The following is a 27,828-nucleotide window of genomic DNA, read 5'->3' on the forward strand; positions in this document are numbered from 1 at the left end:
CCTAGACATCTTTTTCTCTTTGAGACACAGTCAGCCACACGAAAACATGAAGGCCTTCTGATGACGATTGGCAAGATATAATTGTATCCGTCAAAACTTTTATGTTTGTTGAGCTTACCCTAATTTTAAATGTTTGTGGTTTTTGGTAACGTTTTTATGATAATGTAGCATCCAGCAATTCTTCAAGGCTATTTCTTATCTAGGCATAGCGAATTCGTTAGCAATTGGAATGTCTTTTGTTCTTACCGGGTATGGAAGAATTTGCCAGCGGACGTTTGTGACGGCCACCGGTGAAATCTGCAGATATCCTCAGCGATCATCAGCGATCATAAGCGATCATCAGCGATCATCAGCGATCATCAGCGATCATCAGCGATCATCAGCGATCATCAGCGATCATATGGTAACCAGGCTACAGAGTCCTTCGGTCACATATTAGTAATAAGCAAAATTTATGTGATTCGATGTTAATCTAGTGGAATTTTGTACGACTCACAATAGGTATTAGGAAAAATTGTTAACAAAATTGAAACAAAAGTCATTAAATATCAGCTCAACTGATAATTCATAGGCTGCTCTATGATAGGCTGCATAAGGAAGAACAAATTTTGCGTAAATGTTAACCGTAACAAAATTTAAAACTCAGTATATGGAAGATAAATGGGAACAAACGAACCGAATTATGTAGGCGTGAAAGTTTCTTAGAAAAAGACATTGAATTGCAACACGGTTTCTCAATTAAATTTTTGTAAATTTAAATAAGCTTTGCGAAGGTATAAAGCTTAGATAAATAGATAGAACGTAAATAAAAACAGTTTATAGATTTTTTTACAATCATTAGTTACAGCCAGAAAAGAAGTTTTAGAACTAAATCAAATATTTTACAAAGCTTTTAACTTTCTTTGAGAATAAGTCACAATCATATTTTAACCAACTACGTTGTTTACGTGCGTGATGCAATCATATTACTTCTTCAATTTAGCCAATTTATTTTCTGGCTATGATATCATATTGCTGTTCAAGTATGTCTTCTCGTAGCTGCTCAATTTGTTCTCTTAAATCTTTAAGAACGGCTCTCTCGACAGTCTTTGAAAAGTCTCCAAATCTATCTTCCAATGTGCCTACAAAAGTTTCGCAGGTTGAAGTGGTTGGTTTCGCAGGGAATGAAAAAGTGTCCTTCAAGAGTTGATATTAATTTGTGTCATTACTATCAATCTAATACTTGTTTTCATATTTCAAAGTGACACACCCCCGTCCTCTGCCTACTGTAAAAACCACCCCCCTCCCCCGGGAAAAAAGGACAAAAAGTGTCATTAAAGTTCAGAGAATAAGATGGTTTATTTGCCAATAGGCTATAAGCAAAAAATATGAACCCATGGTATCAATTAGAAACTGAAGTCAAATAAAGTAAAGATAATCAAGTAGATTTTAAGTAAGATGTTCATGAGATTCAAATACATTTTTGAGTTCGTTTTGTGCCAATTAAACATAAGTTAAAAATGGCACAATAGTGAAATATTTAATTCTTACCATTTTTGAATACTGTGATTTCAGTGCCTTGAACTTGTTTTCTTTTCTTTGGCCTGTATAGCTTATGAAGAACTGTAGCTGCGAGGCCGATCAACACTGTTACGGCGCAGCAGCCAAAAAGTGTTATTAGTACATTCTTGGAAATCACAGCTGATCGAAATATTCCATTTTCATTTCCATTTCCAGTTTCCAGGGGCTCGTTTGGCAGCTAGAAGAATATAGGAAGCTACGTTACCATAATCAATCTTGTAATGTTGAATTTTTGATAATCTCGGGTGAATAATGATCAGTTGGTGTATAAAAATATATACAAGTCGTTACCTGTGTATAGCTTTTTCAAAATGTTACAGTGTTACAGTGTTACAGTGAAAATATTAAGTAACATAATATTTTAAGAATTTATCACGCATCTAGTAAATCGAGCTATCTTCAATGTCGCACCATTCTGAAATAACCAGTACTTGTGACCTTGCCAGTCCAATGCTGTTCTCACATGTCGTGGAAAAAATAACAAACTTATTGAGTATAATTCCTTCTAGCAGTCGAGCAGCAAGAAAAGAGGTCTACTGCATATCATTTTGATGCCAATCCTATCAAACAAACAATCCGCTACCCCTAATTCAGCTAATTTTGCATAAAAAGATGCTACTTTTTATTAAATGTAAGACATTAAGAAGCACCCACGATATTGTGGTTCATTGATTGAAGAAAGAAGACATTCGGTTACCACGGGAAAGGCTCAAGTGGCTGAAAGCAGAGTCTCCTGAATCGAATTATCAATCAAAAAAGAATCATGACCATCCAAGATCGCTAAATTACAAATTTTTCTCGTTTAATTTAGCAAATGAAGACGCTTATCACTGTTACCTGTCCTGGCTTGTATTATGCCACATAAGTTTTCATTTACCAAGCTTGTTCGTATCGAAAGGCAAAGATTTTAATGAAGATTCGGCTGATCTGGCTAGTCTTCAAGAATCAAAGGCAAAGATTTTTTATACTGAATTAAAGTAACTCATTGAATTCCTATGCAAAGGTCAATATATCTGTTTCAATTATCCATTTGCAAAGGTCATTCAAAAGACATCGCCAAATATTGCTGAAAGTTCAGAAAAGATGACATTACTGCTGTTTGTATAGAACTAAAGAACTGAAGCTTGCGATTCCATAAATATACTAGTTTGTGTTTCGTACAATATAATGTGTCAATTGATAATGGACTATGCTTATCCAGACTCTATGGAGGAGAAAAACGCGGGGGGGGGGGGGTGGGGAGTCTGCATGCAGGCTAGCTACGCTCAAAACTTCGTTTTTATGTACGAAAAATGATTACATGAAATTGGGTAGGTAGGTAGGTAGGTAGGTAGGTAGGTAGGTAGGTAGGTAGGTAGGTAGGTAGGTAGGTAGGTAGGTAGGTAGGTAGGTAGGTAGGTAGGTAGGTAGGTAGGTAGGTAGGTAGGTAGGTAAGTAGGTAGGTAGGAAGAAAATGGAAAGATTCTAAAGCAAAGGTAGGAAAATTCGCATACTTAGCAAGTGTTACAAATTTGTTTGGTTTTTCAAGTGAATATTGACACGTTCCGTACCTTCTCTTTCATGCTCTCTATTGCATCAAACATTATACGACTCTGGGTGTCCTCATTTTCTTCTTGAAAGTATCTCAAAAAATCTGCCCAGTAACCCAAACTTTTATCTGAAAATACCAAGCCAAAGCTGATGTCTGTGCTTGCAACATCTTTTTTTATTGCCAGCTTGATACCAGAGTCCTGAAACTGTTTCCAGTGGTATCTCAAAATTAGTCTATCCATCAAGATGCCTGAAACAAAAAGTGCCCGAAGCAACAATATAGCAAGGATTGATAAATGAGAATTTGAGTGCAGACAGAAACATTTTAAGAATTTACTAAAGACAAATCGATAATATCCTCTACTCAACTTTTCCTCTACTCAACGATGTTATCAGGTCAGACACTTTTCGATACCCTAGAACATTTTAAAATAAAATGAAATTATTCTTAACAAAAGTTTAAAACGACAAAATGCTTCTAGTCGCATATGTGCATAAAATGAGACTTGGGTTACAAACAAAGAAGCTACCGTATATCCTCGAATAAGCCGCTGGGGGCTCAAAAATTCACAAAAATTATTTTTGGATCTTATCTGGGCTTATTTGAGGTTTGGCCTTATTCGAAGGTTGGGGGTCATTTAGTATCAATGTGGGCGCAGTCCTTACTTTACAACAGACACCATACGTCTTTTTCAAGACATATAACTTGCATTTGTTTTGCATTCCAAAAAACTCAAACAGACAAAAATTAATTTTTGATGAAGTTTGAGTCTTGCATTGTTCTTAAGTTTTTCTTAAATTTCAACAATTTTGAGCCTTAATAGTGTCTACAGTAGGGCCTAAATTGTACCTGTTCTTTCTTATTTACAAAAACCGATAATCTTTATGAATGGTCTTTAAATACTGCAAATTTCACGAAAAAGTGTGCGTATTTATCATTTTTGACTTTTTCTGTTATTTGCAGTAAAGACATACTTTGGATTTCATTTTTGTAATGAATCCTTCGTGGCTGATATTTTTAAGGCATCTCTTAAAGAAGAATTAATTCAGGCTCAAGGACCACGCAGCATATCACAGATTAAGGGGACAAAAACATTTTGGGGAGGGGGCAAAAACCAGAGCAGGGCCATTTTTGTATGGTTTCAAGTACATTTTGGAAATTGTTGGGGGAGGGGCTAAAGCCTTCCCCCGCTTTTGCGGTCTCTGTTCAGGCTACCTATACGTTTCACCACCATCAAAATGCATAAAAATGAAAGTTTCTTAGAAATTTCTAAAAGTCTTACAAAATGGAAAACGTTCAATTCGTCAACTAAACTCGACACAATATTGCAAACAGTTGCACGTGCTAAAGTATAATTCTGTATGACGTACAATGCCTGCCAAAAGTTATCGTGCACTAACTTTAGTTTCAAGGGCAAATTCAGTTATTCCTCATTCCCCCTTTGAACAATTCTGGTTTACTACAAAATGACGTGGGAGATTAGGAAGTACGCTTTTGCTGCTAATTCAATGCTATTTTTCTAAATTATCAACATGGTTTAAGGGAGAAGGGGGTGCGGAAATAGGAGTATTTGGGGAAAGAATTGAAAAATATAAAAACACAAAGCAAATTGTTGGGTGTTCCAAGTACTTTTGGCAATGATTGTTCATATTGCTGTATGTTGCCCTGTTGTAATCACATTATTTGGTACACATTCAGAAGCTTTTTAACTTCTTCAGCCGAAGCCCACAAAGATGAGAAACTCTAAGAAAAATACAGTATCTTTTTAACATTCAAGCCGTCAAATACTTAAACTGCTTTTACCTCACTTCATTCATAGACTTTTGTCTTTATTGTTTCTATTATTGACAGTTTGTGATAATAGAGAAAGAAGATTATCATTTATAATTTTTTAATTGAGGTATTACTTATGGAAGCCTATAGCCAAGGGCCCCCGGGTCAGTGACCCCCCTGACCCCCTCTCGTCAGCACTGATAATACGGTATGGTATAGTGGAATCAATGCCTAAAATACAATGCTATGATACCTTACAGTACACTTGACGTCCTCTGAAAAGTCTCCACTGCTATTATTTGACTGTCCAGCAACAAATGACAGCATTGCAATTGCTACATACGTGTACAGTATAAACACAGATCTTTGTGTCCAAAACATTTTAGACGCACAGCACTCCATCTTAATCTGATATCGTCTGCAACTTATGAAACCAACACGATGAAAATGTGCAGGTGCCCTAATTCTTTATCGAATTACTGTTGGTTCAATTGATAAAATTAATGAAAGGAAAATGCTTCAACAACAATAAATAATCCTGATTCAGTAACTTGAAATGAAAATTGCCAAATTTTGTGAATAATGAATAGACCTAGCCTCAGGATCATACATTAATTGTTGTTTTTATCCAATGTAACGTCATTATTTGAAAAAAGCAGATTGTTTCATTGGTGGTGATTGTTGCGGAGATTGACAAGGAAAAATTTATGAAGCATACTGTTGTAAATCGCAGAAATTTGCCTAGACATCTTTTTCTCTTTGAGACACAGTCAGCCACACGAAAACATGAAGGCCTTCTGATGACGATTGGCAAGATATAATTGTATCCGTCAAAACTTTTATGTTTGTTGAGCTTACCCTAATTTTAAATGTTTGTGGTTTTTGGTAACGTTTTTATGATAATGTAGCATCCAGCAATTCTTCAAGGCTATTTCTTATCTAGGCATAGCGAATTCGTTAGCAATTGGAATGTCTTTTGTTCTTACCGGGTATGGAAGAATTTGCCAGCGGACGTTTGTGACGGCCACCGGTGAAATCTGCAGATATCCTCAGCGATCATCAGCGATCATAAGCGATCATCAGCGATCATCAGCGATCATCAGCGATCATCAGCGATCATCAGCGATCATCAGCGATCATATGGTAACCAGGCTACAGAGTCCTTCGGTCACATATTAGTAATAAGCAAAATTTATGTGATTCGATGTTAATCTAGTGGAATTTTGTACGACTCACAATAGGTATTAGGAAAAATTGTTAACAAAATTGAAACAAAAGTCATTAAATATCAGCTCAACTGATAATTCATAGGCTGCTCTATGATAGGCTGCATAAGGAAGAACAAATTTTGCGTAAATGTTAACCGTAACAAAATTTAAAACTCAGTATATGGAAGATAAATGGGAACAAACGAACCGAATTATGTAGGCGTGAAAGTTTCTTAGAAAAAGACATTGAATTGCAACACGGTTTCTCAATTAAATTTTTGTAAATTTAAATAAGCTTTGCGAAGGTATAAAGCTTAGATAAATAGATAGAACGTAAATAAAAACAGTTTATAGATTTTTTTACAATCATTAGTTACAGCCAGAAAAGAAGTTTTAGAACTAAATCAAATATTTTACAAAGCTTTTAACTTTCTTTGAGAATAAGTCACAATCATATTTTAACCAACTACGTTGTTTACGTGCGTGATGCAATCATATTACTTCTTCAATTTAGCCAATTTATTTTCTGGCTATGATATCATATTGCTGTTCAAGTATGTCTTCTCGTAGCTGCTCAATTTGTTCTCTTAAATCTTTAAGAACGGCTCTCTCGACAGTCTTTGAAAAGTCTCCAAATCTATCTTCCAATGTGCCTACAAAAGTTTCGCAGGTTGAAGTGGTTGGTTTCGCAGGGAATGAAAAAGTGTCCTTCAAGAGTTGATATTAATTTGTGTCATTACTATCAATCTAATACTTGTTTTCATATTTCAAAGTGACACACCCCCGTCCTCTGCCTACTGTAAAAACCACCCCCCTCCCCCGGGAAAAAAGGACAAAAAGTGTCATTAAAGTTCAGAGAATAAGATGGTTTATTTGCCAATAGGCTATAAGCAAAAAATATGAACCCATGGTATCAATTAGAAACTGAAGTCAAATAAAGTAAAGATAATCAAGTAGATTTTAAGTAAGATGTTCATGAGATTCAAATACATTTTTGAGTTCGTTTTGTGCCAATTAAACATAAGTTAAAAATGGCACAATAGTGAAATATTTAATTCTTACCATTTTTGAATACTGTGATTTCAGTGCCTTGAACTTGTTTTCTTTTCTTTGGCCTGTATAGCTTATGAAGAACTGTAGCTGCGAGGCCGATCAACACTGTTACGGCGCAGCAGCCAAAAAGTGTTATTAGTACATTCTTGGAAATCACAGCTGATCGAAATATTCCATTTTCATTTCCATTTCCAGTTTCCAGGGGCTCGTTTGGCAGCTAGAAGAATATAGGAAGCTACGTTACCATAATCAATCTTGTAATGTTGAATTTTTGATAATCTCGGGTGAATAATGATCAGTTGGTGTATAAAAATATATACAAGTCGTTACCTGTGTATAGCTTTTTCAAAATGTTACAGTGTTACAGTGTTACAGTGAAAATATTAAGTAACATAATATTTTAAGAATTTATCACGCATCTAGTAAATCGAGCTATCTTCAATGTCGCACCATTCTGAAATAACCAGTACTTGTGACCTTGCCAGTCCAATGCTGTTCTCACATGTCGTGGAAAAAATAACAAACTTATTGAGTATAATTCCTTCTAGCAGTCGAGCAGCAAGAAAAGAGGTCTACTGCATATCATTTTGATGCCAATCCTATCAAACAAACAATCCGCTACCCCTAATTCAGCTAATTTTGCATAAAAAGATGCTACTTTTTATTAAATGTAAGACATTAAGAAGCACCCACGATATTGTGGTTCATTGATTGAAGAAAGAAGACATTCGGTTACCACGGGAAAGGCTCAAGTGGCTGAAAGCAGAGTCTCCTGAATCGAATTATCAATCAAAAAAGAATCATGACCATCCAAGATCGCTAAATTACAAATTTTTCTCGTTTAATTTAGCAAATGAAGACGCTTATCACTGTTACCTGTCCTGGCTTGTATTATGCCACATAAGTTTTCATTTACCAAGCTTGTTCGTATCGAAAGGCAAAGATTTTAATGAAGATTCGGCTGATCTGGCTAGTCTTCAAGAATCAAAGGCAAAGATTTTTTATACTGAATTAAAGTAACTCATTGAATTCCTATGCAAAGGTCAATATATCTGTTTCAATTATCCATTTGCAAAGGTCATTCAAAAGACATCGCCAAATATTGCTGAAAGTTCAGAAAAGATGACATTACTGCTGTTTGTATAGAACTAAAGAACTGAAGCTTGCGATTCCATAAATATACTAGTTTGTGTTTCGTACAATATAATGTGTCAATTGATAATGGACTATGCTTATCCAGACTCTATGGAGGAGAAAAACGCGGGGGGGGGGGGGGGTGGGGAGTCTGCATGCAGGCTAGCTACGCTCAAAACTTCGTTTTTATGTACGAAAAATGATTACATGAAATTGGGTAGGTAGGTAGGTAGGTAGGTAGGTAGGTAGGTAGGTAGGTAGGTAGGTAGGTAGGTAGGTAGGTAGGTAGGTAGGTAGGTAGGTAGGTAGGTAGGTAGGTAGGTAGGTAGGTAGGTAGGTAGGTAGGTAAGTAGGTAGGTAGGAAGAAAATGGAAAGATTCTAAAGCAAAGGTAGGAAAATTCGCATACTTAGCAAGTGTTACAAATTTGTTTGGTTTTTCAAGTGAATATTGACACGTTCCGTACCTTCTCTTTCATGCTCTCTATTGCATCAAACATTATACGACTCTGGGTGTCCTCATTTTCTTCTTGAAAGTATCTCAAAAAATCTGCCCAGTAACCCAAACTTTTATCTGAAAATACCAAGCCAAAGCTGATGTCTGTGCTTGCAACATCTTTTTTTATTGCCAGCTTGATACCAGAGTCCTGAAACTGTTTCCAGTGGTATCTCAAAATTAGTCTATCCATCAAGATGCCTGAAACAAAAAGTGCCCGAAGCAACAATATAGCAAGGATTGATAAATGAGAATTTGAGTGCAGACAGAAACATTTTAAGAATTTACTAAAGACAAATCGATAATATCCTCTACTCAACTTTTCCTCTACTCAACGATGTTATCAGGTCAGACACTTTTCGATACCCTAGAACATTTTAAAATAAAATGAAATTATTCTTAACAAAAGTTTAAAACGACAAAATGCTTCTAGTCGCATATGTGCATAAAATGAGACTTGGGTTACAAACAAAGAAGCTACCGTATATCCTCGAATAAGCCGCTGGGGGCTCAAAAATTCACAAAAATTATTTTTGGATCTTATCTGGGCTTATTTGAGGTTTGGCCTTATTCGAAGGTTGGGGGTCATTTAGTATCCGCCAAATGTATTATCAGGGTAGATTTTCTTCCTCTTTTCTAGGCTGGTCAGTAATCTTCAAAATGCAAATAAATTGAGATAAACCTTTTGCTGTCAAGGCAGTACCTCAGCTCATGGGAGCTTGTTCGAGGTTTGGGCTTTTTTCAAAATAATTACATTAGGGTGGTGGCTCTTTCGAGAGTGGGGGCTTGATCGAAGATGGGGGCGTATTAAAAAACTCACGGTATGTCAGTGTATTTCGGGCCATTGCCCTGCTATGACCTTTTCTTGGGTACACAATGTTTTGACAAAGATTATCTATAAACACTGGCAAAAAAATATATTTCACAATGCTGCCAACAGTCTATATAAAACAGGATAACCTACGTAAATTGATTCCTGAATACCTCCTTTTGATTGCGGTAAAGCTAGAAAAGGGCCTCAGGGTAGGGGTTCCGTCCTATACAGTTAGGAAGGGGGTTGTGCTGTAGGAAACTTCTAAAAACCACAATCAAGACCACACCCATGATAAAACCAAGTATACTTGTATTTATGCTAAAGACATTCTGTTGTAAATGTGAAATTATTCAAACTGTTTATAGAATCTAAAAGATGAGAAAAATTGCACAATATCCAGGCATTTAGGGGGGGGGGGCTAAGTCCCTTGAACTCTCAATCATAGCGTCTAGGTTGTCCTATGGCAAAGCTTTAACAAGGAAAAGAAAGAAGAGGTTGAGAAAGGAGGGCGATTAGGCTTTTTATTCTAGTTTTGAAAGCTGGTTAGGATAGCATTTTCGAATAGACTAAGAAAAATTTAATGTATTTCACCGAAAATCCTCAAAGCTAGCCCTGGGCTAACCCTAGGGGCTTATTTATTTTTGATATTTTTGGATAGGGGCTTATTCTAGAGGAGGGCTTATACGAATGGAGGGGGGGGGGGGGGGGGGGGCTTGCAAAATTATTGTAGAAATTAAGAAGACATTATTAAAAGACCTCGTTTATTTAAGTAAGAATTTTTGAGTAAGTAAGAATATGAGCATTTAATTGATTTTTACCGAAAGTATGAATTTCCTTGGTAATTCGATAAAACGCAAAGGAAACTGAAACTTGAGAGGTCCAATTAGAGAACTTACGGTAGCAGTGGGGGCTTATTCGAGGGGGGGGGGGGCAATTCGAAAATTTACGGTATTTACAAAAAAGATTGCTTAAATTTAGACATAATGTTATACTATATGTTTCATAATGTCATGTTTTTGTAAAAGAAATGCCCTTTTTTACCAATTGCTTTTCCGCCTTCCCTGTAGATGATGTTCTGCTCAAAACCATATGTAATCTTTTCCAAAAATCCAACCTAATAAAGAACCTATAATTACCTTTCAACTAAAACATCAATATTTAAATCTAGAATTATCATTTCAGATGATGACACGATGCAATACTTTCAAAAACTTTTACGTTATCCTGTCCTGCCATCAAAATTGCATCTGTATACGTCTTAAGAACATCTTTTTCTAAAAGATGTCTAGTAATGTGACATTTCGTAACTGACTACTCTCTGATTTGATTCTGATGAATTGATTCTGACAGTATTCTTTTAACTGAAGGCATAGGGCTATCAGAGGAATAACGTTACATTTTTGCCATTTAGGCTTGTCCTCCCACTTATTGCTGCTGATGTTAAAGTCGAAGTAATAGAAGCTGTGAAAAACCCTGAAATGACAATTCCCAAGGTTATCCACAGCACACCAAACACTCTACCAGCAAACGAACGCGGGGACTTGTCTCCGTACCTAAGACAGACAGATAATCTTTAGGTTAGAGTTCACAATTAGATTAAAGCTCATTTTCTAAAGCATTGCTTTATCGTGAAATATTTAATAATGAACATAAAAATGTGTGCAAAAGGAGTGTGATGTAATTTTTTTGCAGATGATACACAACAAGTGACTTAATTGATAATGGAGGGGAAGGAACAAACAAATTTAATGGGAGCCTGAACGGAATTTTACTGTAAGAGACATTCTTTAGGGGCTCAAAACTATATAGATAAGCATTGGGGATATGAGGGGTAATAAAGTTCTACCGAATAACTTGAATAAGTGCTACCGATATTTTTTAAATCAGGATAAACAAACACGCTTACCCGACAGTTGTCATTGAAACGTAAGCCCACCAGCAGCCTTCAAGAGAACCTTTTATGAATGACCGAGGGAATTCCTCTGCGTTTTGTCTTGTATCCTTGGAAGGGACGAAAACAAAATGAACCGATTGGTTTATCAGTTTTTGTAGCTTAGACAATTTAAAGAAAGGATGTTGGTTATTAATATTTGTGGTCCTCGATGGACTATGAATTCGGTAGAAAGTTAATATTTCTACAGAGTATTATGTCTAAAAATAGCCGAGGAAACTTGAGACTAAAACTCAGCTTTTATGATCTCGGTACAGTATTCACTTTTTACAAGCAATAGCTTTCTTTGCGCATACTAAGCAATATTTACTTTTTACAGAGGCATTAATACTTTATTAGAAGAAGGGGGCTTTGCAAAATGCTTCTAAAGAAGCAGTAGCAAAAAATGAAATACTACATGCTTTGTTATTAACAAAAGCTCATATGTGTTTAAATCCAAGAACATTGCTCAGGATGTACCCTTGCGAAACAGCAGACTGCCTCGCAAAAAGTATAGAGACTCTTTCATAGTTTAATGCTTTTTCAAAATCAAGGAAAGTATCAAATCTTGTAATGTTATAAATACGGTAAGCGAAGAGTTTGTTGTCGTTTTCTATAGAATATGGTCCTATTCTCAGTGCCCTTACCAAAAATGTTTTCAATTGGGTTCAATTTTTCATGGGTCAGGATAAAATTGTGAAGCGAGCAAAAAACGAGCTTGGGTTTTTGGACGATGGGGGACCCTAAGTGTGGGAGTGGTCTCACAAGCCTTGAAAAGATCTTAGAACTGACCTTGGAACCTCACCTTCTAATTTTTTAATAAAAAACATGGACATCATCTTAAATACACAGGACATTACAAGCACACCCAAATTAAATGAAAAAGCTATCACACGTAATCAAACGGTAAAACTATTATTAATTTTAAATGGAAGAAGGAAGCTGGTTATATTATAATAATTATTGCTTTTCTTGCATATTCATTCAATTAAAATGAAATGATTACATTCCCTAAAAAATTCACAGCCAGGCACCCCCTCCCCCTAGTTACGCCATTGCTAATTAGGCCAATCGATATATGTTTAAAAAACTCCATTCACTCAGTCGCGCAGCGAATCAAATGGAAACTAGCCCTTAGACAGTTCTTCGCTGAGATAAATGGTGACCCAAGAAAAACTGTATTTCTTCATGACTGAGTTGGGAAAATCTTTTTGCCCCGTTTCTGTATTTCCTCTGCTAAAAATTTTGTTTTCCCCGTCTTGAGTGGCTTGCAATTCTAAAATGTTTTAATGGCCAAAAGTTTTCCCTTCCCTGTCGCGATGTTTTTGATCCCCGACAGAGTTTATAATTTTGGAAATTTTGGAAATCAGCACTGTCTCTAATGCCTGTTTGGGGTGCTACTGAGGGTGTTTTAGAAAGCGACTTACCAGAAGCCAAATGATGACACCACCCTCGATGGTCAATAGCACAATCATTGCAAGCAATGGCAATGTGTCTCCAAGCGAATGGAAGAGTCTGTCCAGCATTTGCTCTTGCGAGTCATCTATTTGAAGGTATGCCACACCAGGGTTATTCATGAGTTTCACATATGGCTTTCCAATGTAAAAAGCAGCATCTTTGGTTCCAATGGCTGGCATCAAAATTTGGTAATGGGATTTGTTGTAAAAGTTCGATATCCACTGATCCATGGTCTTGAAGGGTTTTTGATATTTCAGCTGCGTGCAAGCAAAGCAACAAGTTTTCACCAAAATTTTGAATATGGCTAAAAATAAAGCAAAGAATTAATGAGAAAGTCAAAAAACCAATTTTAGAAATTTGAACTTATGCTCCTACAACTAAAATCCCTCTGAGGTGCCTTCAAATGTTCAGAGTCATTTGCAAGTGATAAACCGAAATTTAACCAGTGATAAACCTTAAATTCACATGCAGATTTTTGTCCTTTTGCCTGGCTCACAAATTTCAGAACCAGAGCCAAATTACAATAATTGAGCTAGTGTTCATGCAACAATATCCTAGCCTGCCTATAACAGATTTAACTGCCTTACAACATGTAGAATTGAACGATAACTCACGGTATTTTCAAGCCGCCATTAAATACATAATATTCTAAAAACAAGCTTTCATGACGTCACTCCTGAGAGACTACTAGTAGCATCACCTGGCAGAATTCCATCCAATGTTCCATTTTGCAAAGTGTAAACGTATGGAGGCAAGTCATAGTTCCAAATTGTCAAAACCATTTTGCAGACTTGGTAGTGTCCAGGATTTTTCTTTACGCAAGAAGCATTTTTAAAGAGATTATTTGCAACACCAGCTGCCAAATCATACCTAAAAAGTATATTGTGTTTTAACTTAGTTATTAAAATCGTTATGATAAATAATTATTGCTGAGCTAAAGTGCTCAAGATCGTTCCTGTTAATTCATTTCTCTATCCCATCCCATCATTTTCTTACCAATTTTCAACTAACACTACTTATGACAAAAGTTGCAGCAAGATCATTCTTATAGGATTTAATAAGCTGGTATTGGTAGAAAGAAGATATAGAATCGTTTGATATAACACAAAGAAAGCAGCAATCTGGCTACAACTGTTTAAAAAACCAATTCATACTGAGAAAGTGATGTTTAAAAATGACCGAATGCAGGCTTATTTGCCGTTAGCTCTTGGTGTTGCCTCTAGAAAAGCACAGTAGATACCAACAGTATCTCCAAGTTATCAAGTCTGTTGTTTTGGTGTTTCTGAAAGCAGATTGCAAAGAAAAAATTTAGATCATGGCCCCAAAAGGACAGCCCCCCCCCCTACTCAGTATGCCTATTTCGTAAAGCATCTAAGCATTTCGATGGCACTTTTTTGATCTTGTAGTTTGCCAAAAAGGGCAACTCGGTAAGCTGCGAAGAGGCATTTACCTCAAGTTTTTAAAAGTAGGGGGCAAGTGCCCCTGTGCCCCCGATCCCCACGTCTATGATTCAGCATGATCATGAAGGTTAAAGAGAAATGATCAAAGAGAATTTTTCCCCCTAATTGCTTTGCAAATGTATTTTTAGTTTTTATCAAAAAGGAAAATATTGTTATCCTATATGCTACATTTTCTACCAGAGTCTGTTAAATTCGGGATAAAGTATTTTAGACATCTGCGGTGACAAGGAATGAGCTGAGAGAGATTTTGGTGCCCAATGTACCTATATCCTAATGCACATAGGTATCAAGAGACTCTTGACACCTAGATTTAATTGACATTTAAATATTGATATGAACTTATATTGCTCGAAAACCAATTATTTGAAAAGGCAATTTGATGTCCCCGTGAAGCCCCCGTTCTACTAAAGAAACAGGAGCAGCTGTCTCCTTTACTTTACCAAAAATTTCGCTAATCCTTCTTTACCTAAAATGCAGAAAATATTTATAAAATGACCTTTTAGCTTTGCAAACGTAATGCAATCTAAATATGGTAGATAAGCTTGTGTATTTTTAATTTTTGCTATTTTTTTTGGTTTACGATAATGGTTTAGAAAACAACATGACTCTTCTAAAGTTACTTTGTAGAAAAGATGTCTCTTAAATTTCAACTTTCTATGAATTCCCCTTCATTTGAAAACCCTTTGAAGAAAGTTACAGGCTGAAAATTATATAGGCATCTCCTAAAGAAGAATCTTTTCAGGCTACCTATGATATAACCTCAGTCGTTTTATGCGAATTTCTACTGTATGGTATAGTGGAATCAATGCCTAAAATACAATGCTATGATACCTTACAGTACACTTGACGTCCTCTGAAAAGTCTCCACTGCTACTATTTGACTGCCCAGCTACAAATGACATCATTGCAATTGCTGCATATGTGTACAGTATAAACACAGATCTCTGTGTCCAAAACATTTTAGACGCACAGCCCTTCATCCTTATCTGATATCGTCTGCAACTTATGAAACCAACATGATGAAAATATGCAGGTGCCCTAATTCTCTATTAACTTTCTGTAGCTTAATCTTGATGAAGTAATGAAAAGAAACTGCTTGAAAAAAACAACAAATGAACCTTATTCTGTGATATTACCATCAGCACTTTCAAATAAAAACAGCAAAATCTTGTAAATAATGAATAACCGTGTGTTCAATTAAAACTGCAACACTTCAATTACCTTAAACAGCGTGAAAACACATTGCATCATCGAGTTTCCATTTTACGAAGAGATCCTCACCCTGCAAACAAAGGGCAACGTAGGAGGAGAAAATGTTTCTTTTCCTCTTCCCGCGCACGCAATTGCAAATTGGACACAGGCAGTCAAAGTTATGCCCAAATGTATGTTCATATCTTCAGCGTAGTTTTGTGAGTTTTCTTACCTCAACAATGTCACGATCATGTCAAGTTTTGATGGGCCTGAAGTAAACTAGGTTTGAACTACTTTATCAAATTTTCACTTGCTATCTCATTAATGAAGATGACAGTTAATGAAGGTAAATTAAGATAGAGGCAATTCGTCACTGATTGGACAACAATGCCCGTCATGTGCTTGCGTTTTTCTGATTGGCCTATTTCGATCCACAACTGGGCATATACTTTCCCCAAAGTAGTGTTTTGATCTATGTTCTGACGTTTATACTGTTAGGAGTGTCAGACGAAAGATAACCCAGATTGCTCAAAAACTCTATAACAGAAAGAGTCGTTGTCTCTCTTGGACTCCAGTGGTAATTTTTGGTAATTATTGTATTTAACAATTGGATATATATTTTCCATCGTTTTCTTTCGGACCTTTATTCTGAAGTTTTATGCTCAAAGGAGTGTCAGGCGCAAAAGCTTTTAGTATTATGTTATGAAATGTTTGCTTTTCCAAAGCCATTTTCAACTTCTGTACCGCAAAAAATTGTTCACATCTTTCTTAATTGTATAACAAGATTTTTCGAAGCAAGCTGATTCTTCTTCAATTGAGTTATCTTTTTAGTCTTGAATACTGACTGTCATTTATCCAGCTATCTAGAATACATTGTAGATGGTGTCAATTATGCATTTAACGTTTTACAACGCTGGAACGTTTCAACTAGACAATAAAATAATAAACTTTGACTGTTTTCTTGATAGCATTTTAAGTTTACCTTAACGTTCGTATTCTGTTTCAGTCCTTCAAATCGAGTGGTTTTAGCTAGATATAGAAGAACGGTAGAGGTCATAGATTGCAGCTGATTGATGAGTGGTTATGGCATAGGTGCAGTGTATGTAGAAAGGAAAAAGCCTTTTATTTCCTATCTAGATCTAGTGACAATCCAAAGTCAGGATTGCAGCAAATTTACTGCACCATTGAGCTAATTTTTAATTTTTATGACATGCTGACCCTATTGATTAGTTCTATCCTACCCTGCCCTGCTATGTTATATCTTGGTTATTTCTCAGGTGCAGGAAGTATGGAAAAATTCTAATTGAGATAAGCAAATCTGTAAAAGTTCAATTGAATTGAAAACTTCGGTGAAATGGTACAGTGGTTGCTAAGCTACCTTTTCTGTGGAGTTTCAAATAGTCCACAGTTCCTTTTGTATCTCGAATTCTGAGGAAATTTATTTGCTTTAAGACTGTTGTCCCCTTTCTCTAAGACCAAAGGGTGCTTCACATTTTAGTGATGATGCATCGATGGTACCTCAAATAGCCCAATTCTTTTATTTCATTTCCTTATTAATTGGGATTAATCTTACTTCCTGTGCCACAAATGAAAATTCTGGGATTTATTCTCCAAGGTATCTCAACCCTGTATCTGGAAGATTCTTTTCTTATGCCCCCAATGCAATAGGTATTAAAAGAACTGTTATCAAAATTGAAAACAAAGTTAAAAGCATAAGCTCAACTGGCAGTTCATATCCTTCTTTGTGATAGGTGGTGTAAGAAACAACAAATTTAGAGTGAATGTTAACCATAGCAAAATTAAAACTCAATGCAAGGAAGATAAAGCGAACTGAATAATACAGGCGTGACGTAGACGATCTTTGCTACAAACCTGAAGAAACAATTTTCTTAGAAAAAAACATTGAATTTCAGACACAGTATCTGAAATTGAAATGAGCAATGCGAAGGTAGACAGCTTAGATAAATAGACAGAACGTAAAAAGTAACTATATACTATAAATAGTAACATGATTAGTATAGAATCCATTTTTACATTCATTAGTCTCATTCAAAAGAATGTTTGAGAAATAAATTATGCACCTAGAAAACTTTAATTCTAATTTTGTCAAAGTCATATTGTTACCAACTACGTTGTTTATGTGCAGACAATCAAGCAAATGTGCAAAGCCCTGACTCAATAATATTACTTGTTCACTTTGGCAAATTTATTTTCTGAATGTAACATCTAATTGTTTTTCAAGTATGTCTTCTCGTAGCTGCTCAATTTGTTCTCTTAAATCTTTAAGAACGGCTCTCTCGACAGTCTTTGAAAAGTCTTCAAATCTATCTTCCAATCGGCCTAGAAGAATTTTGCACGTTTAAGTGGTTGGTTTCGCAAGAGATGTAAGAAATATTTTTCAAAGATGACATTAATCTGTATAATTACTTCTAAACTCTCGTATGTTTGGATGTTTCAAGTATTTCATCAAAAGAAAAGAACAAAAAGGTGTCACTGAAGTTCAGAGAATAAGATGGTCTAGTTGCCAATAGACTATATGCAATAATTATAAACCCATGGATCAATTAGAAACTGAAGCCAAATAAAGTAAAAATAACCAAGTAGACTTTAAGTAATTAAGATGTTCATGAGCTTCCATTATGTCTATGAGTTGGTATTTGTGCCAAGAAAACATTAACTATAAATGATACGATAGTAAAATATTCAATTCTTACCATTTTTAAATACTGCGAGTTCAGTGTTTTGAACTGTTCCTTGTTTTCTTTTCTTTTGTCTGTATAGCTTATAAACAACTGTAGCTGCGAGGCCGATCAAAACCGTTACGGCGCAGCAGCCAAACAGTGTTATTAGTACATTCTTGGAAATCACAGCTGATCCAAATATTCCATTTTCGAAACCCAATGTTTCCGGAGGCTCGTCTGGAAGCTAGAAAAATATATGAAGCCACATTACCATAATCAATCTTCTAATGTTGAATTTTTGATAATCTCGGGGGAATAATGATCAGTTAGTATATAAAAATATATACAAGTCATTACCTGTGTAAAGTTTCTTCAAAATTTACAAATGTTACAGTGAAAATATTAAGTAACATGATACTTTAAGAATTTATCACGCATCTAGTAAATCGAGCTATCTTCAGCTATCTTCAATGTCGCACCATTCTGAAATAACCAGTACTTATGACCTTGCCAGTCCAATGCTGTTCTCACATGTCGTGGAAAAATAACAAACATATTGAGTATAATTCCTTCTAGCAGTCGAGCAGCAAGAAAAGAGGTCTACTGCATGTCATTTTGATTCCAATCCTATCAAACAAACAATCCGCTACCCCTAATTCAGCTAATTTTGCATAAAAAGATGCTACTTTTATTAAATGTAAGACATTAAGAAGCACCCACGATATTGTGGTTCATTGATTGAAGAAAGAAGACATTCGGTTACCACGGGAAAGGCTCAAGTGGCTGAAAGCAGAGTCTCCTGAATCGAATTATCAATCAAAAAAGAATCATGACCATCCAAGATCGCTAAATTACAAATTTTTCTCGTTTAATTTAGCAAATGAAGACGCTTATCACTGTTACCTGTTCTGGCTTGTATTATGACACAAAAGTTTTCATTTACCAAGCTTGTTCGTATCGAAAGGCAAAGATTTTAGTCAAGATTCGGCTGATCTGGCTAGTCTTCAAGAATCAAAGGCAAAGATTTTTTATATTGAATTAAAGTAACTCATTGAATTCCTATGCAAAGGTCAATATATCTGTTTCAATTTTCCATTTGCAGAGGTCATTCAAAAGACATCGTCAAATATTGCTGAAAGTTCAGAAAAGATGACATTACTGCTGTTTGTATAGAACTAAAGAACTGAAGCTTGCGATTCCGTAAATATACTAGTTTGTGTTTCGTACAATATAATGTGTCAATTGATAATGGACTATGCTTAGCCAGACTCTATGGAGGAGAAAAACGCGGGAGGGGGGGGGGGGGAAGTCTGCATGCAGGCTAGCTACGCTCAAAACTTCGTTTTTATGTACGAAAAATGATTACATGAAATTGGGTAGGTAGGTAGGTAGGTAGGTAGGTAGGTAGGTAGGTAGGTAGGTAGGTAGGTAGGTAGGTAGGTAGGTAGGTAGGTAGGTAGGTAGGTAGGTAAGTAGGTAGGTAGGTAGGTAGGTAGGTAGGTAGGTAGGTAGGTTGGTAGGTAGGTAAGTAGGTAGGTAGGAAGAAAATGGAAAGATTCTAAAGCAAAGGCAGGAAATTCGCATACTTAGCAAGTGTTACAAATTTGTTTGGTTTTTCAAGTGAATATTGACACGTTCCGTACCTTCTCTTTCATGCTCTCTATTGCATCAAACATTATACGACTCTGGGTGTCCTCATTTTCTTCTTGAAAGTATCTCAAAAAATCTGCCCAGTAACCCAAACTTTTATCTGAAAATATCATGCCAAAGCTGATGTCTGTGCTTGCAACATCTTTTTTTACTGCCAGCTTGATACCAGAGTCCTGAAACTGTTTCCAGTGGTATCTCAAAATTAGTCTATCCATCAAGATGCCTGAAACAAAAAGTGCCCGAAGCAACAATATAGCAAGGATTGATAAATGAGAATTTGAGTGCAGACAGAAACATTTTAAGAATTTACTAAAGACAAATCGATAATATCCACAGTATGGGCTAGTAAGTATAGGAAAGGAATGCGAGAGTTATACCATAAATTTGCTGGTACCTTTGTAAATTTATGCCTTAGGTAAGTCAGGTAATTGGGGGGCGTAATTTGGGAGGGGGGATAATTAGGGGGTAATTTGGGGGGGTGAGGGTCTTAGTACTTAAAAGTTTCAAATCTATATGCATAAAGAGGAATGAACAACTTCTAGACCTACGAACACCATATCTTTTTTGCAGAGTGCAAGTATTATTCTCGAACTTATATAATCTTGAGTGAGGAATAATACAAGCTATTTGTGCAATACATGTTTTGACATTGGCACATTCATTTCTGAATGTAAAGCAGATTATATTGGCTTATTACTAGATTAAATGTATTGGTGTAAAGTTGAGTAAAAATGCAAACCGTCAATTTTTCCTCTACTCAACGATGTTATCAGGTCAGACACTTTTCGATACCCTAGAACATTTTAAAATAAAATGAAATTATTCTTAACAAAAGTTTAAAACGACAAAATGCTTCTAGTCGCATATCTGCATAAAATGAGACTTGGGTTACAAACAAAGAAGCTACCGTATATCCTCGAATAAGCCGCTGGGGGCTCAAAAATTCACAAAAATTATTTTTGGATCTGGGCTTATTTGAGGTTTGGCCTTATTCGAAGGTTGGGGGTCATTTAGTATCCGCCAAATGTATTATCAGTGTAGATTTTCTTCCTCTTTTCTAGGCTGGTCAGTAATCTTCAAAATGCAAATAAATTGAGATAAACCTATTGCTGTCAAGGCAGTACCTCAGCTCATGGGAGCTTGTTCGAGGTTTGGGCTTTTTTCAAAATAATTGCATTAGGGTGGTGGCTCTTTCGAGAGTGGGGGGCTTGATCAAAGATGGGGGCGTATTAAAAAACTCACGGTATGTCAGTGTATCTCGGGCCATTGCCCTGCTATGACCTTTTCTTGGGTACACAATGTTTTTGACAAAGATTATCTATAAACACTGGCAAAATAATATATTTGACAATGCTGCCAACAGTCTAGATAAAACAGGATAACCTACGTAAATTGATTCCTGAATACCTCCTTTTGATTGCGGTAAAGCTAGAAAAGGGCCTCAGGGTAGGGGTGCCGTCCTATACAGTTAGGAAGGGGGTTGTGCTGTAGGAAACTTCTAAAAACCACAATCAAGACCACATCCATGATAAAACCAAGTATACTTGTATTTATGCTAAAGACATTCTGTTGTAAATGTGAAATTATTCAAACTGTTTATAGAATCTAAAAGATGAGAAAAATTGCACAATATCCAGGCATTTAGGGGGGGGGGGCTAAGTCCCTTGAACTCTCAATCATAGCGTCTAGGTTGTCCTATGGCAAAGCTTTAACAAGGAAAAGAAAGAAGAGGTTGAGAAAGGAGGGCGATTAGGCTTTTTATTCTAGTTTTGAAAGCTGGTTAGGATAGCATTTTCGAATAGACTAAGAAAAATTTAATGTATTTCACCGAAAATCCTCAAAGCTAGCCCTGGGCTAACCCTAGGGGCTTATTTATTTTTGATATTTTTGGATAGGGGCTTATTCTAGAGGAGGGCTTATACGAATGGAGGGGGGGGGGGGGGGCTTGCAAAATTATTGTAGAAATTAAGAAGACATTATTAAAAGACCTTGTTATTTAAGTAAGAATTTTTGAGTAAGTAAGAATATGAGCATTTAATTGATTTTTACCGAAAGTATGAATTTCCTTGGTAATTCGATAAAACGCAAAGGAAACGGAAACTTGAGAGGTCCAATTAGAGAACTTACGGTAGCAGTGGGGGCTTATTCGAGGGGGGGGGGGCAATTCGAGAATTTACGGTATTTACAAAAAAGATTGCTTAAATTTAGACATAATGTTATACTATATGTTTCATAATGTCATGTTTTTGTAAAAGAAATGCCCTTTTTTACCAATTGCTTTTCCGCCTTCCCTGTAGATGATGTTCTGCTCAAAACCATATGTAATCTTTTCCAAAAATCCAACCTAATAAAGAACCTATAATTACCTTTCAACTAAAACATCAATATTTAAATCTAGAATTATCATTTCAGATGATGACACAATGCAATACTTTCAAAAACTTTTACGTTATCCTGTCCTGCCATCAAAATTGCATCTGTATACGTTGTAAGAACATCTATTTCTAAAAGATGTCTAGTAATGTGACATTTCGTAACTGACTACTCTCTGATTTGATTCTGATGAATTGATTCTGACAGTATTCTTTTAACTGAAGGCATAGGGCTATCAAAGGAATAACGTTACATTTTTGCCATTTATGCTTGTCTTCCCACTTATTGCTGCTGATGTTAAAGTCGAAGTAATAGAAGCTGTGAAAAACCCTGAAATGACAATTCCCAAGGTTATCCACAGCACACCAAACGCTCTACCAGCAAATGAACGCGGGGACTTGTCTCCGTACCTAAGACAGACAGATAATCTTTAGGTTAGAGTTCTCAATTAGATTAAAGCTCATTTTCTAAAGCATTGCTTTATCGTGAAATATTTAATGATGAACATAAAAATGTGTGCAAAAGAAGTGTGATATAATTTTTTTGCAGATGATACACAACAAGTGACTACATTGATAATGGAGGGGAAGGAACAAGCAAATATAATGGGAGCCTGAACGGAATTTTACTGTAAGAGACATTCTTTAGGGGTTCAAAACTATATAGATAAGCATTGGGGAAGTTAGGGGTGATATGTTTGTACCGAATGACTTGAATAAGTGCTACCGATATTTTTTAAATCAGGATAAACCAACTACGCTTACCCGACAGTTGTCATGGAAACGTAAGCCCACCAGCAGCCTTCAAGAGAACCTTTTATGAATGACCGAGGGAATTCCTCTGCGTTTTGTCTTGTATCCTTGTTAAAGACGAAAACAGAATGAACCGATTGGTTTATCAGTTTTTGTAGCTTGGACAATTTAAAGAAAGGATGTTGGTTATGAATATTTGTGGTCCTTGATGGACTATGAATTCGGTAGAAAGTTAATATTTCTACAGAGTATTATGTCTGAAAATAGCCGAGGAAATTTGAGACTATAACTCAGCTTTTATGATCTCGGTACAGTATTCACTTTTTACAAGCAACAGCTTTCTTTGCGCATACTAAGCAATATTTACTTTTTACAGAGGCATTAATACTTTATTAGAAGAAGGGGGTTTTGCAAAATGCAGTAGCAGTAGCAAAACATGAAATACTACATGCTTTGTTATTAACAAAAGCTCATATGTGTTAAAATCCAAGAACATTGCTCAGGATGTACCCTTGCGAAACAGCAGACTGCCTCCCAAAAAGTATAGAGACTCTTTCGTAGTTTAATGCTTTTTCAAAATCAAGGAAAGTATCAAATCTTGTAATGTTATAAATACGGTAAGCGAAGAGTTTGTTGTCGTTTTCTATAGAATATGGTCCTATTCTCAGTGCCCTTACCAAAAATGTTTTCAATTGGGTTCAATTTTTCATGGGTCAGGATAAAATTGTGAAGCGAGCAAAAAACAAGCTTGGGTTTTTGGACGATGGGGGACCCTAAGTGTGGGAGTGGCCTCACAAGCCTTGAAAAGATCTTAGAACTGACCTTGGAACCTCACCTTCTAATTTTTTTAATAAAAAACATGGACATCATCTTAAATACACAGGACATTACAAGCACACCCAAATTAAATGAAAAAGCTATCACACGTAATCAAACGGTAAAACTATTATTAATTTTAAATGGAAGAAGGAAGCTGGTTATTTTATTATTATTATTGCTTTTCTTGCATATTCATTCAATTAAAATGAAATGATTACATTCCCTAAAAGATTCACAGCCAGGCACCCCCTCCCCCTAGTAACGCCATTGCTAATTAGGCCAATCGATATATGTTTAAAAAACTCCATTCACTCAGTCGCGCAGCGAATCAAGTGGAAACTGGCCCTTAGACAGTTCTTCGCTGAGATAAATGGTGACCCAAGAAAAACTGTATTTCTTCATGACGGAGTTGGAAAAATCTTTTTGCCCCGTTTCTGTATTTCCTCTGCTAAAAATTTTGTTTTCCCAGTCTCGAGTGGCTTGCAATTCTAAAATGTTTTAATGGCCAAAAGTTTTCTCTTCCCTATCGCGATGTTTTTGATCCCCGACAGAGTTTATAATTTTGGAAATTTTGGAAATCAGCACTGTCTCTAATGCCTGTTTGGGGTGCTACTGGGAGTGTTTTAGAAAGCGACTTACCAGAAGCCAAATGATGACACCACCCTCGATGGTCAATAGCACAATCATTGCAAGCAATGGCAATGTTTCTCCAAGCGAATGGAAGAGTCTGTCCAGCATTTGCTCTTGCGAGTCATCTATTTGAAGGTATGCCACACCAGGGTTATTCATGAGTTTCACATATGGCTTTCCAATGTAAAAAGCAGCATCTTTCGTTCCAATGGCTGGCATTAAAATTTGGTAATGGGATTTGTTGTAAAAGTTCGATATCCACTGATCCATGGTCTTGAACGGTTTTTGATATTTCAGCTGCGTGCAAGCAAAGCAACAAGTTTTCACCAAAATTTTGAATATGGCTAAAAATGAAGCAAAGAATTAATAAGAAAGTCAAAAAACCAATTTTAGAAATTTGAACTTATGCTCCTACAACTAAAATCCCTCTGAGGTGCCTTCAAATGTTCAGAGTCATTTGCAAGTTGCCCGAAATTTAACCAGTGATAAACCTTAAATTCACATGCAGATTATTGTCCTTTTGCCTGGCTCACAAATTTCAGAACCAGAGCCAAATTACAATAATTGAGCTAGTGTTCATGCAACAATATCCTAGCCTGCCTATAACAGATTTAACTGCCTTACAACATGTAGAATTGAACGATAACTCACGGTATTTTCAAGCCGCCATTAAATACATAATATTCTAAAAACAAGCTTTCATGACGTCACCCCTGAGAGACTACTAGTAGCATCACCTGGCAGAATTCCATCCAATGTTCCATTATGCAAAGTGTAAACGTATGGAGGCAAGTCATAGTTCCAAATTGTCAAAACCATTTTGCAGACTTGGTAGTATCCAGGATTTTTCGTTACGCAAGAAGCATTTTTAAAGAGATTTTTTGCAACACCAGCTGCCAAATCATACCTAAAAAGTATATTGTGTTTTAACTTAGTTATTAAAATCGTTATGATAAATAATTATTGCTGAGCTAAAGTGCTCAAGATCGTTCCTGTTAATTCATTTCTCTATCCCATCCCATCATTTTCTTACCAATTTTCAACTAACACTACTTATGACAAAAGTTGCAGCAAGATCATTCTTATAGGATTTAATGAGCTGGTATTGGTAGAAAGAAGATATAGAATCGTTTGATATAACACAAAGAAAGCAGCAATCTGGCTACAACTGTTTAAAAAACCAATTCATACTGAGAAAGTGATGTTTAAAAATGACCGAATGCAGGCTTATTTGCCGTTAGCTCTTGGTGTTGCCTCTAGAACAGCACAGTAGATACCAACAGTATCTCCAAGTTATCAAGTCTGTTGTTTTGGTGTTTCTGAAAGCAGATTGCAAAGAAAAAATTTAGATCATGGCCCCAAAAGGACAGCCCCCCCCCCCTACTCAGTATGCCTATTTCGTAAAGCATCTAAGCATTTCGATGGCACTTTTTTGATCTTGTAGTTTGCCAAAAAGGGCAACTCGGTAAGCTGCGAAAAGGCATTTACCTCAAGTTTTTAAAAGTAGGGGGCAAGTGCCTCTGTGCCCCCGATCCCCACGTCTATGATTCAGCATGATCATGAAGGTTAAAGAGAAATGATCAACGAGAATTTTTCCCCCTAATTGCTTTGCAAATGTATTTTTAGTTTTTATCAAAAAGGAAAATATTGTTATCCTATATGCTACATTTTCTACCAGAGTCTGTTAAATTCGGGATAAAGTATTTTAGACATCTGCGGTGACAAGGAATGAGCTGAGAGAGAATTTGGTGCCCAATGTACCTATATCCTAATGCACATAGGTATCAAGAGACTCTTGACACCTAGATTTATTTGACATTTAAATATTGATATGAACTTATATTGCTCGAAAACCAATTATTCGAAAAGGCAATTTGCTGTCCCCGTGAAGCCCCCGTTCTACTAAAGAAAGAGGAGCAGCTGTCTCCTTTACTTTACCAAAAATTTAGCTAATCCTTCTTTACCTAAAATGCAGACAATATTTATAAAATGACCTTTTAGCTTTGCAAACGTAATGCAATCTTAATATGGTAGATAAGCTTGTGTATTTTTTATTTTTGCTATTTTTTTTTGGTTTACGATAATGGTTTAGAAAACAACATGACTCTTCTAAAGTTACTTCGTAGAAAAGATGTCTCTTAAATTTCAACTTTCTATGAATTCCCCTTCATTTGAAAACCCTTTGAAGAAAGTTACAGGCTGAAAATTATATAGGCATTTCTTAAAGAAGAATCTTTTCAGGCTACCTATGATATAACCTCAGTCGTTTTATGCGAATTTCTACTGTATGGTATAGTGGAATCAATGCCTAAAATACAATGCTATGATACCTTACAGTACACTTGACGTCCTCTGAAAAGTCTCCACTGCTACTATTTGACTGCCCAGCTACAAATGACATCATTGCAATTGCTGCATATGTGTACAGTATAAACACAGATCTCTGTGTCCAAAACATTTTAGACGCACAGCCCTTCATCCTTATCTGATATCGTCTGCAACTTATGAAACCAACATGATGAAAATATGCAGGTGCCCTAATTCTCTATTAACTTTCTGTAGCTTAATCTTGATGAAGTAATGAAAAGAAACTGCTTGAAAAACAACAAATGAACCTTATTCTGTGATATTACCATCAGCACTTTCAAATAAAAACAGCAAAATCTTGTAAATAATGAATAACCGTGTGTTCAATTAAAACTGCAACACTTCAATTACCTTAAACAGCGTGAAAACACATTGCATCATCGAGTTTCCATTTTACGAAGAGATCCTCACCCTGCAAACAAAGGGCAACGTAGGAGGAGAAAATGTTTCTTTTCCTCTTCCCGCGCACGCAATTGCAAATTGGACACAGGCAGTCAAAGTTATGCCCAAATGTATGTTCATATCTTCAGCGTAGTTTTGTGAGTTTTCTTACCTCAACAATGTCACGATCATGTCAAGTTTTGATGGGCCTGAAGTAAACTAGGTTTGAACTACTTTATCAAATTTTCACTTGCTATCTCATTAATGAAGATGACAGTTAATGAAGGTAAATTAAGATAGAGGCAATTCGTCACTGATTGGACAACAATGCCCGTCATGTGCTTGCTTTTTTCTGATTGGCCTATTTCGATCCACAACTGGGCATATACTTTCCCCAAAGTAGTGTTTTGATCTATGTTCTGACGTTTATACTGTTAGGAGTGTCAGACGAAAGATAACCCAGATTGCTCAAAAACTCTATAACAGAAAGAGTCGTTGTCTCTCTTGGACTCCAGTGGTAATTTTTGGTAATTATTGTATTTAACAATTGGATATATATTTTCCATCGT

General features: G+C 36.1%; 4 protein-coding genes across 7 annotated transcripts in view; 1 reads left to right on the forward strand and 3 right to left on the reverse strand.

The window, feature by feature from the left end:
• LOC148957532 (mitochondrial translation release factor in rescue-like) overlaps positions 1-27,828 on the forward strand; it is a 56,558-nt gene that overhangs the window by 20,820 nt on the left and 7,910 nt on the right. The window contains exon 3 of one of the 2 annotated variants that reach the window (XM_089115251.1): positions 1,592-1,607. The exons of the other annotated variant lie outside the window; for it this stretch is intronic. The gene's annotated coding sequence lies outside the window, so the exon portion shown is untranslated. Of the gene's footprint in view, positions 1-1,591; positions 1,608-27,828 lie in introns of those variants that run through there. 2 annotated transcript variants of the gene reach the window in all.
• Positions 492-5,271, reverse strand: LOC148957535 (uncharacterized). Of its 2 annotated transcripts, XM_089115252.1 has the most exons (4): positions 5,118-5,271; positions 3,111-3,340; positions 1,531-1,738; positions 492-1,121 (listed from the first exon to the last, which is right to left on the reverse strand). In XM_089115252.1, the coding sequence occupies exons 2-4, from the start codon at positions 3,330-3,332 to the stop codon at positions 988-990; spliced, it is 564 nt and encodes a 187-aa protein (XP_088971378.1). In that variant the 5' UTR covers positions 3,333-3,340; positions 5,118-5,271; the 3' UTR covers positions 492-987. The 2 variants fall into 2 exon arrangements, with proteins under 2 accessions (XP_088971378.1, XP_088971379.1); XM_089115253.1 differs by lacking the exon at positions 5,118-5,271 and having other exon boundaries at positions 3,111-3,646.
• On the reverse strand, positions 6,097-15,827 carry LOC148957536 (uncharacterized). 2 transcript variants are annotated; one of them, XM_089115240.1, is made up of 9 exons: positions 15,252-15,382; positions 13,656-13,825; positions 12,925-13,259; positions 11,474-11,568; positions 10,964-11,120; positions 10,609-10,681; positions 8,725-8,954; positions 7,135-7,342; positions 6,097-6,725 (listed from the first exon to the last, which is right to left on the reverse strand). In XM_089115240.1, the coding sequence occupies exons 2-9, from the start codon at positions 13,735-13,737 to the stop codon at positions 6,592-6,594; spliced, it is 1,314 nt and encodes a 437-aa protein (XP_088971366.1). In that variant the 5' UTR covers positions 13,738-13,825; positions 15,252-15,382; the 3' UTR covers positions 6,097-6,591. The 2 variants fall into 2 exon arrangements, with proteins under 2 accessions (XP_088971366.1, XP_088971365.1); XM_089115239.1 differs by having other exon boundaries at positions 6,098-6,725; positions 15,247-15,827.
• On the reverse strand, positions 17,584-27,442 carry LOC135690670 (uncharacterized). The gene is made up of 10 exons (XM_065208286.2): positions 26,842-27,442; positions 25,249-25,418; positions 24,521-24,855; positions 23,075-23,169; positions 22,564-22,720; positions 22,209-22,281; positions 20,677-20,730; positions 19,931-20,160; positions 18,321-18,531; positions 17,584-17,946 (listed from the first exon to the last, which is right to left on the reverse strand). Exons 1-10 carry the CDS (start codon positions 26,988-26,990, stop codon positions 17,813-17,815), a joined length of 1,608 nt encoding a protein of 535 aa, XP_065064358.2. The 5' UTR covers positions 26,991-27,442; the 3' UTR covers positions 17,584-17,812.

The sequence above is a fragment of the Rhopilema esculentum genome, unplaced genomic scaffold, assembly GCF_057945365.1.
Source record: "Rhopilema esculentum isolate cy_ngs unplaced genomic scaffold, ASM5794536v1 HiC_scaffold_23, whole genome shotgun sequence".
Taxonomy (NCBI): Eukaryota; Metazoa; Cnidaria; class Scyphozoa; order Rhizostomeae; family Rhizostomatidae; genus Rhopilema; species Rhopilema esculentum.

Excerpts from the sequence above, each read along its gene's own strand:
- LOC148957536 (XM_089115239.1), bottom strand. The coding sequence starts at position 15,395 with ATGAAGGGCTGTGCGTCTAAAATGTTTTGGACACAGAGATCTGTGTTT. Across the intron at positions 10,682-10,963 it reads CAAGCCTAAATGGCAAAAAT|GTTGGATTTTTGGAAAAGAT; the intron begins GTAACGTTATTC and ends GTTCTTTATTAG. Across the intron at positions 6,726-7,134 it reads AATCACAGTATTCAAAAATG|GCACATTGGAAGATAGATTT; the intron begins GTAAGAATTAAA and ends AAACTTTTGTAG.
- LOC135690670 (XM_065208286.2), bottom strand. The coding sequence starts at position 26,990 with ATGAAGGGCTGTGCGTCTAAAATGTTTTGGACACAGAGATCTGTGTTT. Across the intron at positions 22,721-23,074 it reads GTTTCCATGACAACTGTCGG|GTACGGAGACAAGTCCCCGC; the intron begins GTAAGCGTAGTT and ends TGTCTGTCTTAG. Across the intron at positions 17,947-18,320 it reads ACTCGCAGTATTTAAAAATG|GCCGATTGGAAGATAGATTT; the intron begins GTAAGAATTGAA and ends AAATTCTTCTAG.
- LOC148957535 (XM_089115252.1), bottom strand. The coding sequence starts at position 3,332 with ATGGATAGACTAATTTTGAGATACCACTGGAAACAGTTTCAGGACTCT. Across the intron at positions 1,739-3,110 it reads TAGAGAGCATGAAAGAGAAG|CTGCCAAACGAGCCCCTGGA; the intron begins GTACGGAACGTG and ends ATATTCTTCTAG. Across the intron at positions 1,122-1,530 it reads AATCACAGTATTCAAAAATG|GCACATTGGAAGATAGATTT; the intron begins GTAAGAATTAAA and ends AAACTTTTGTAG.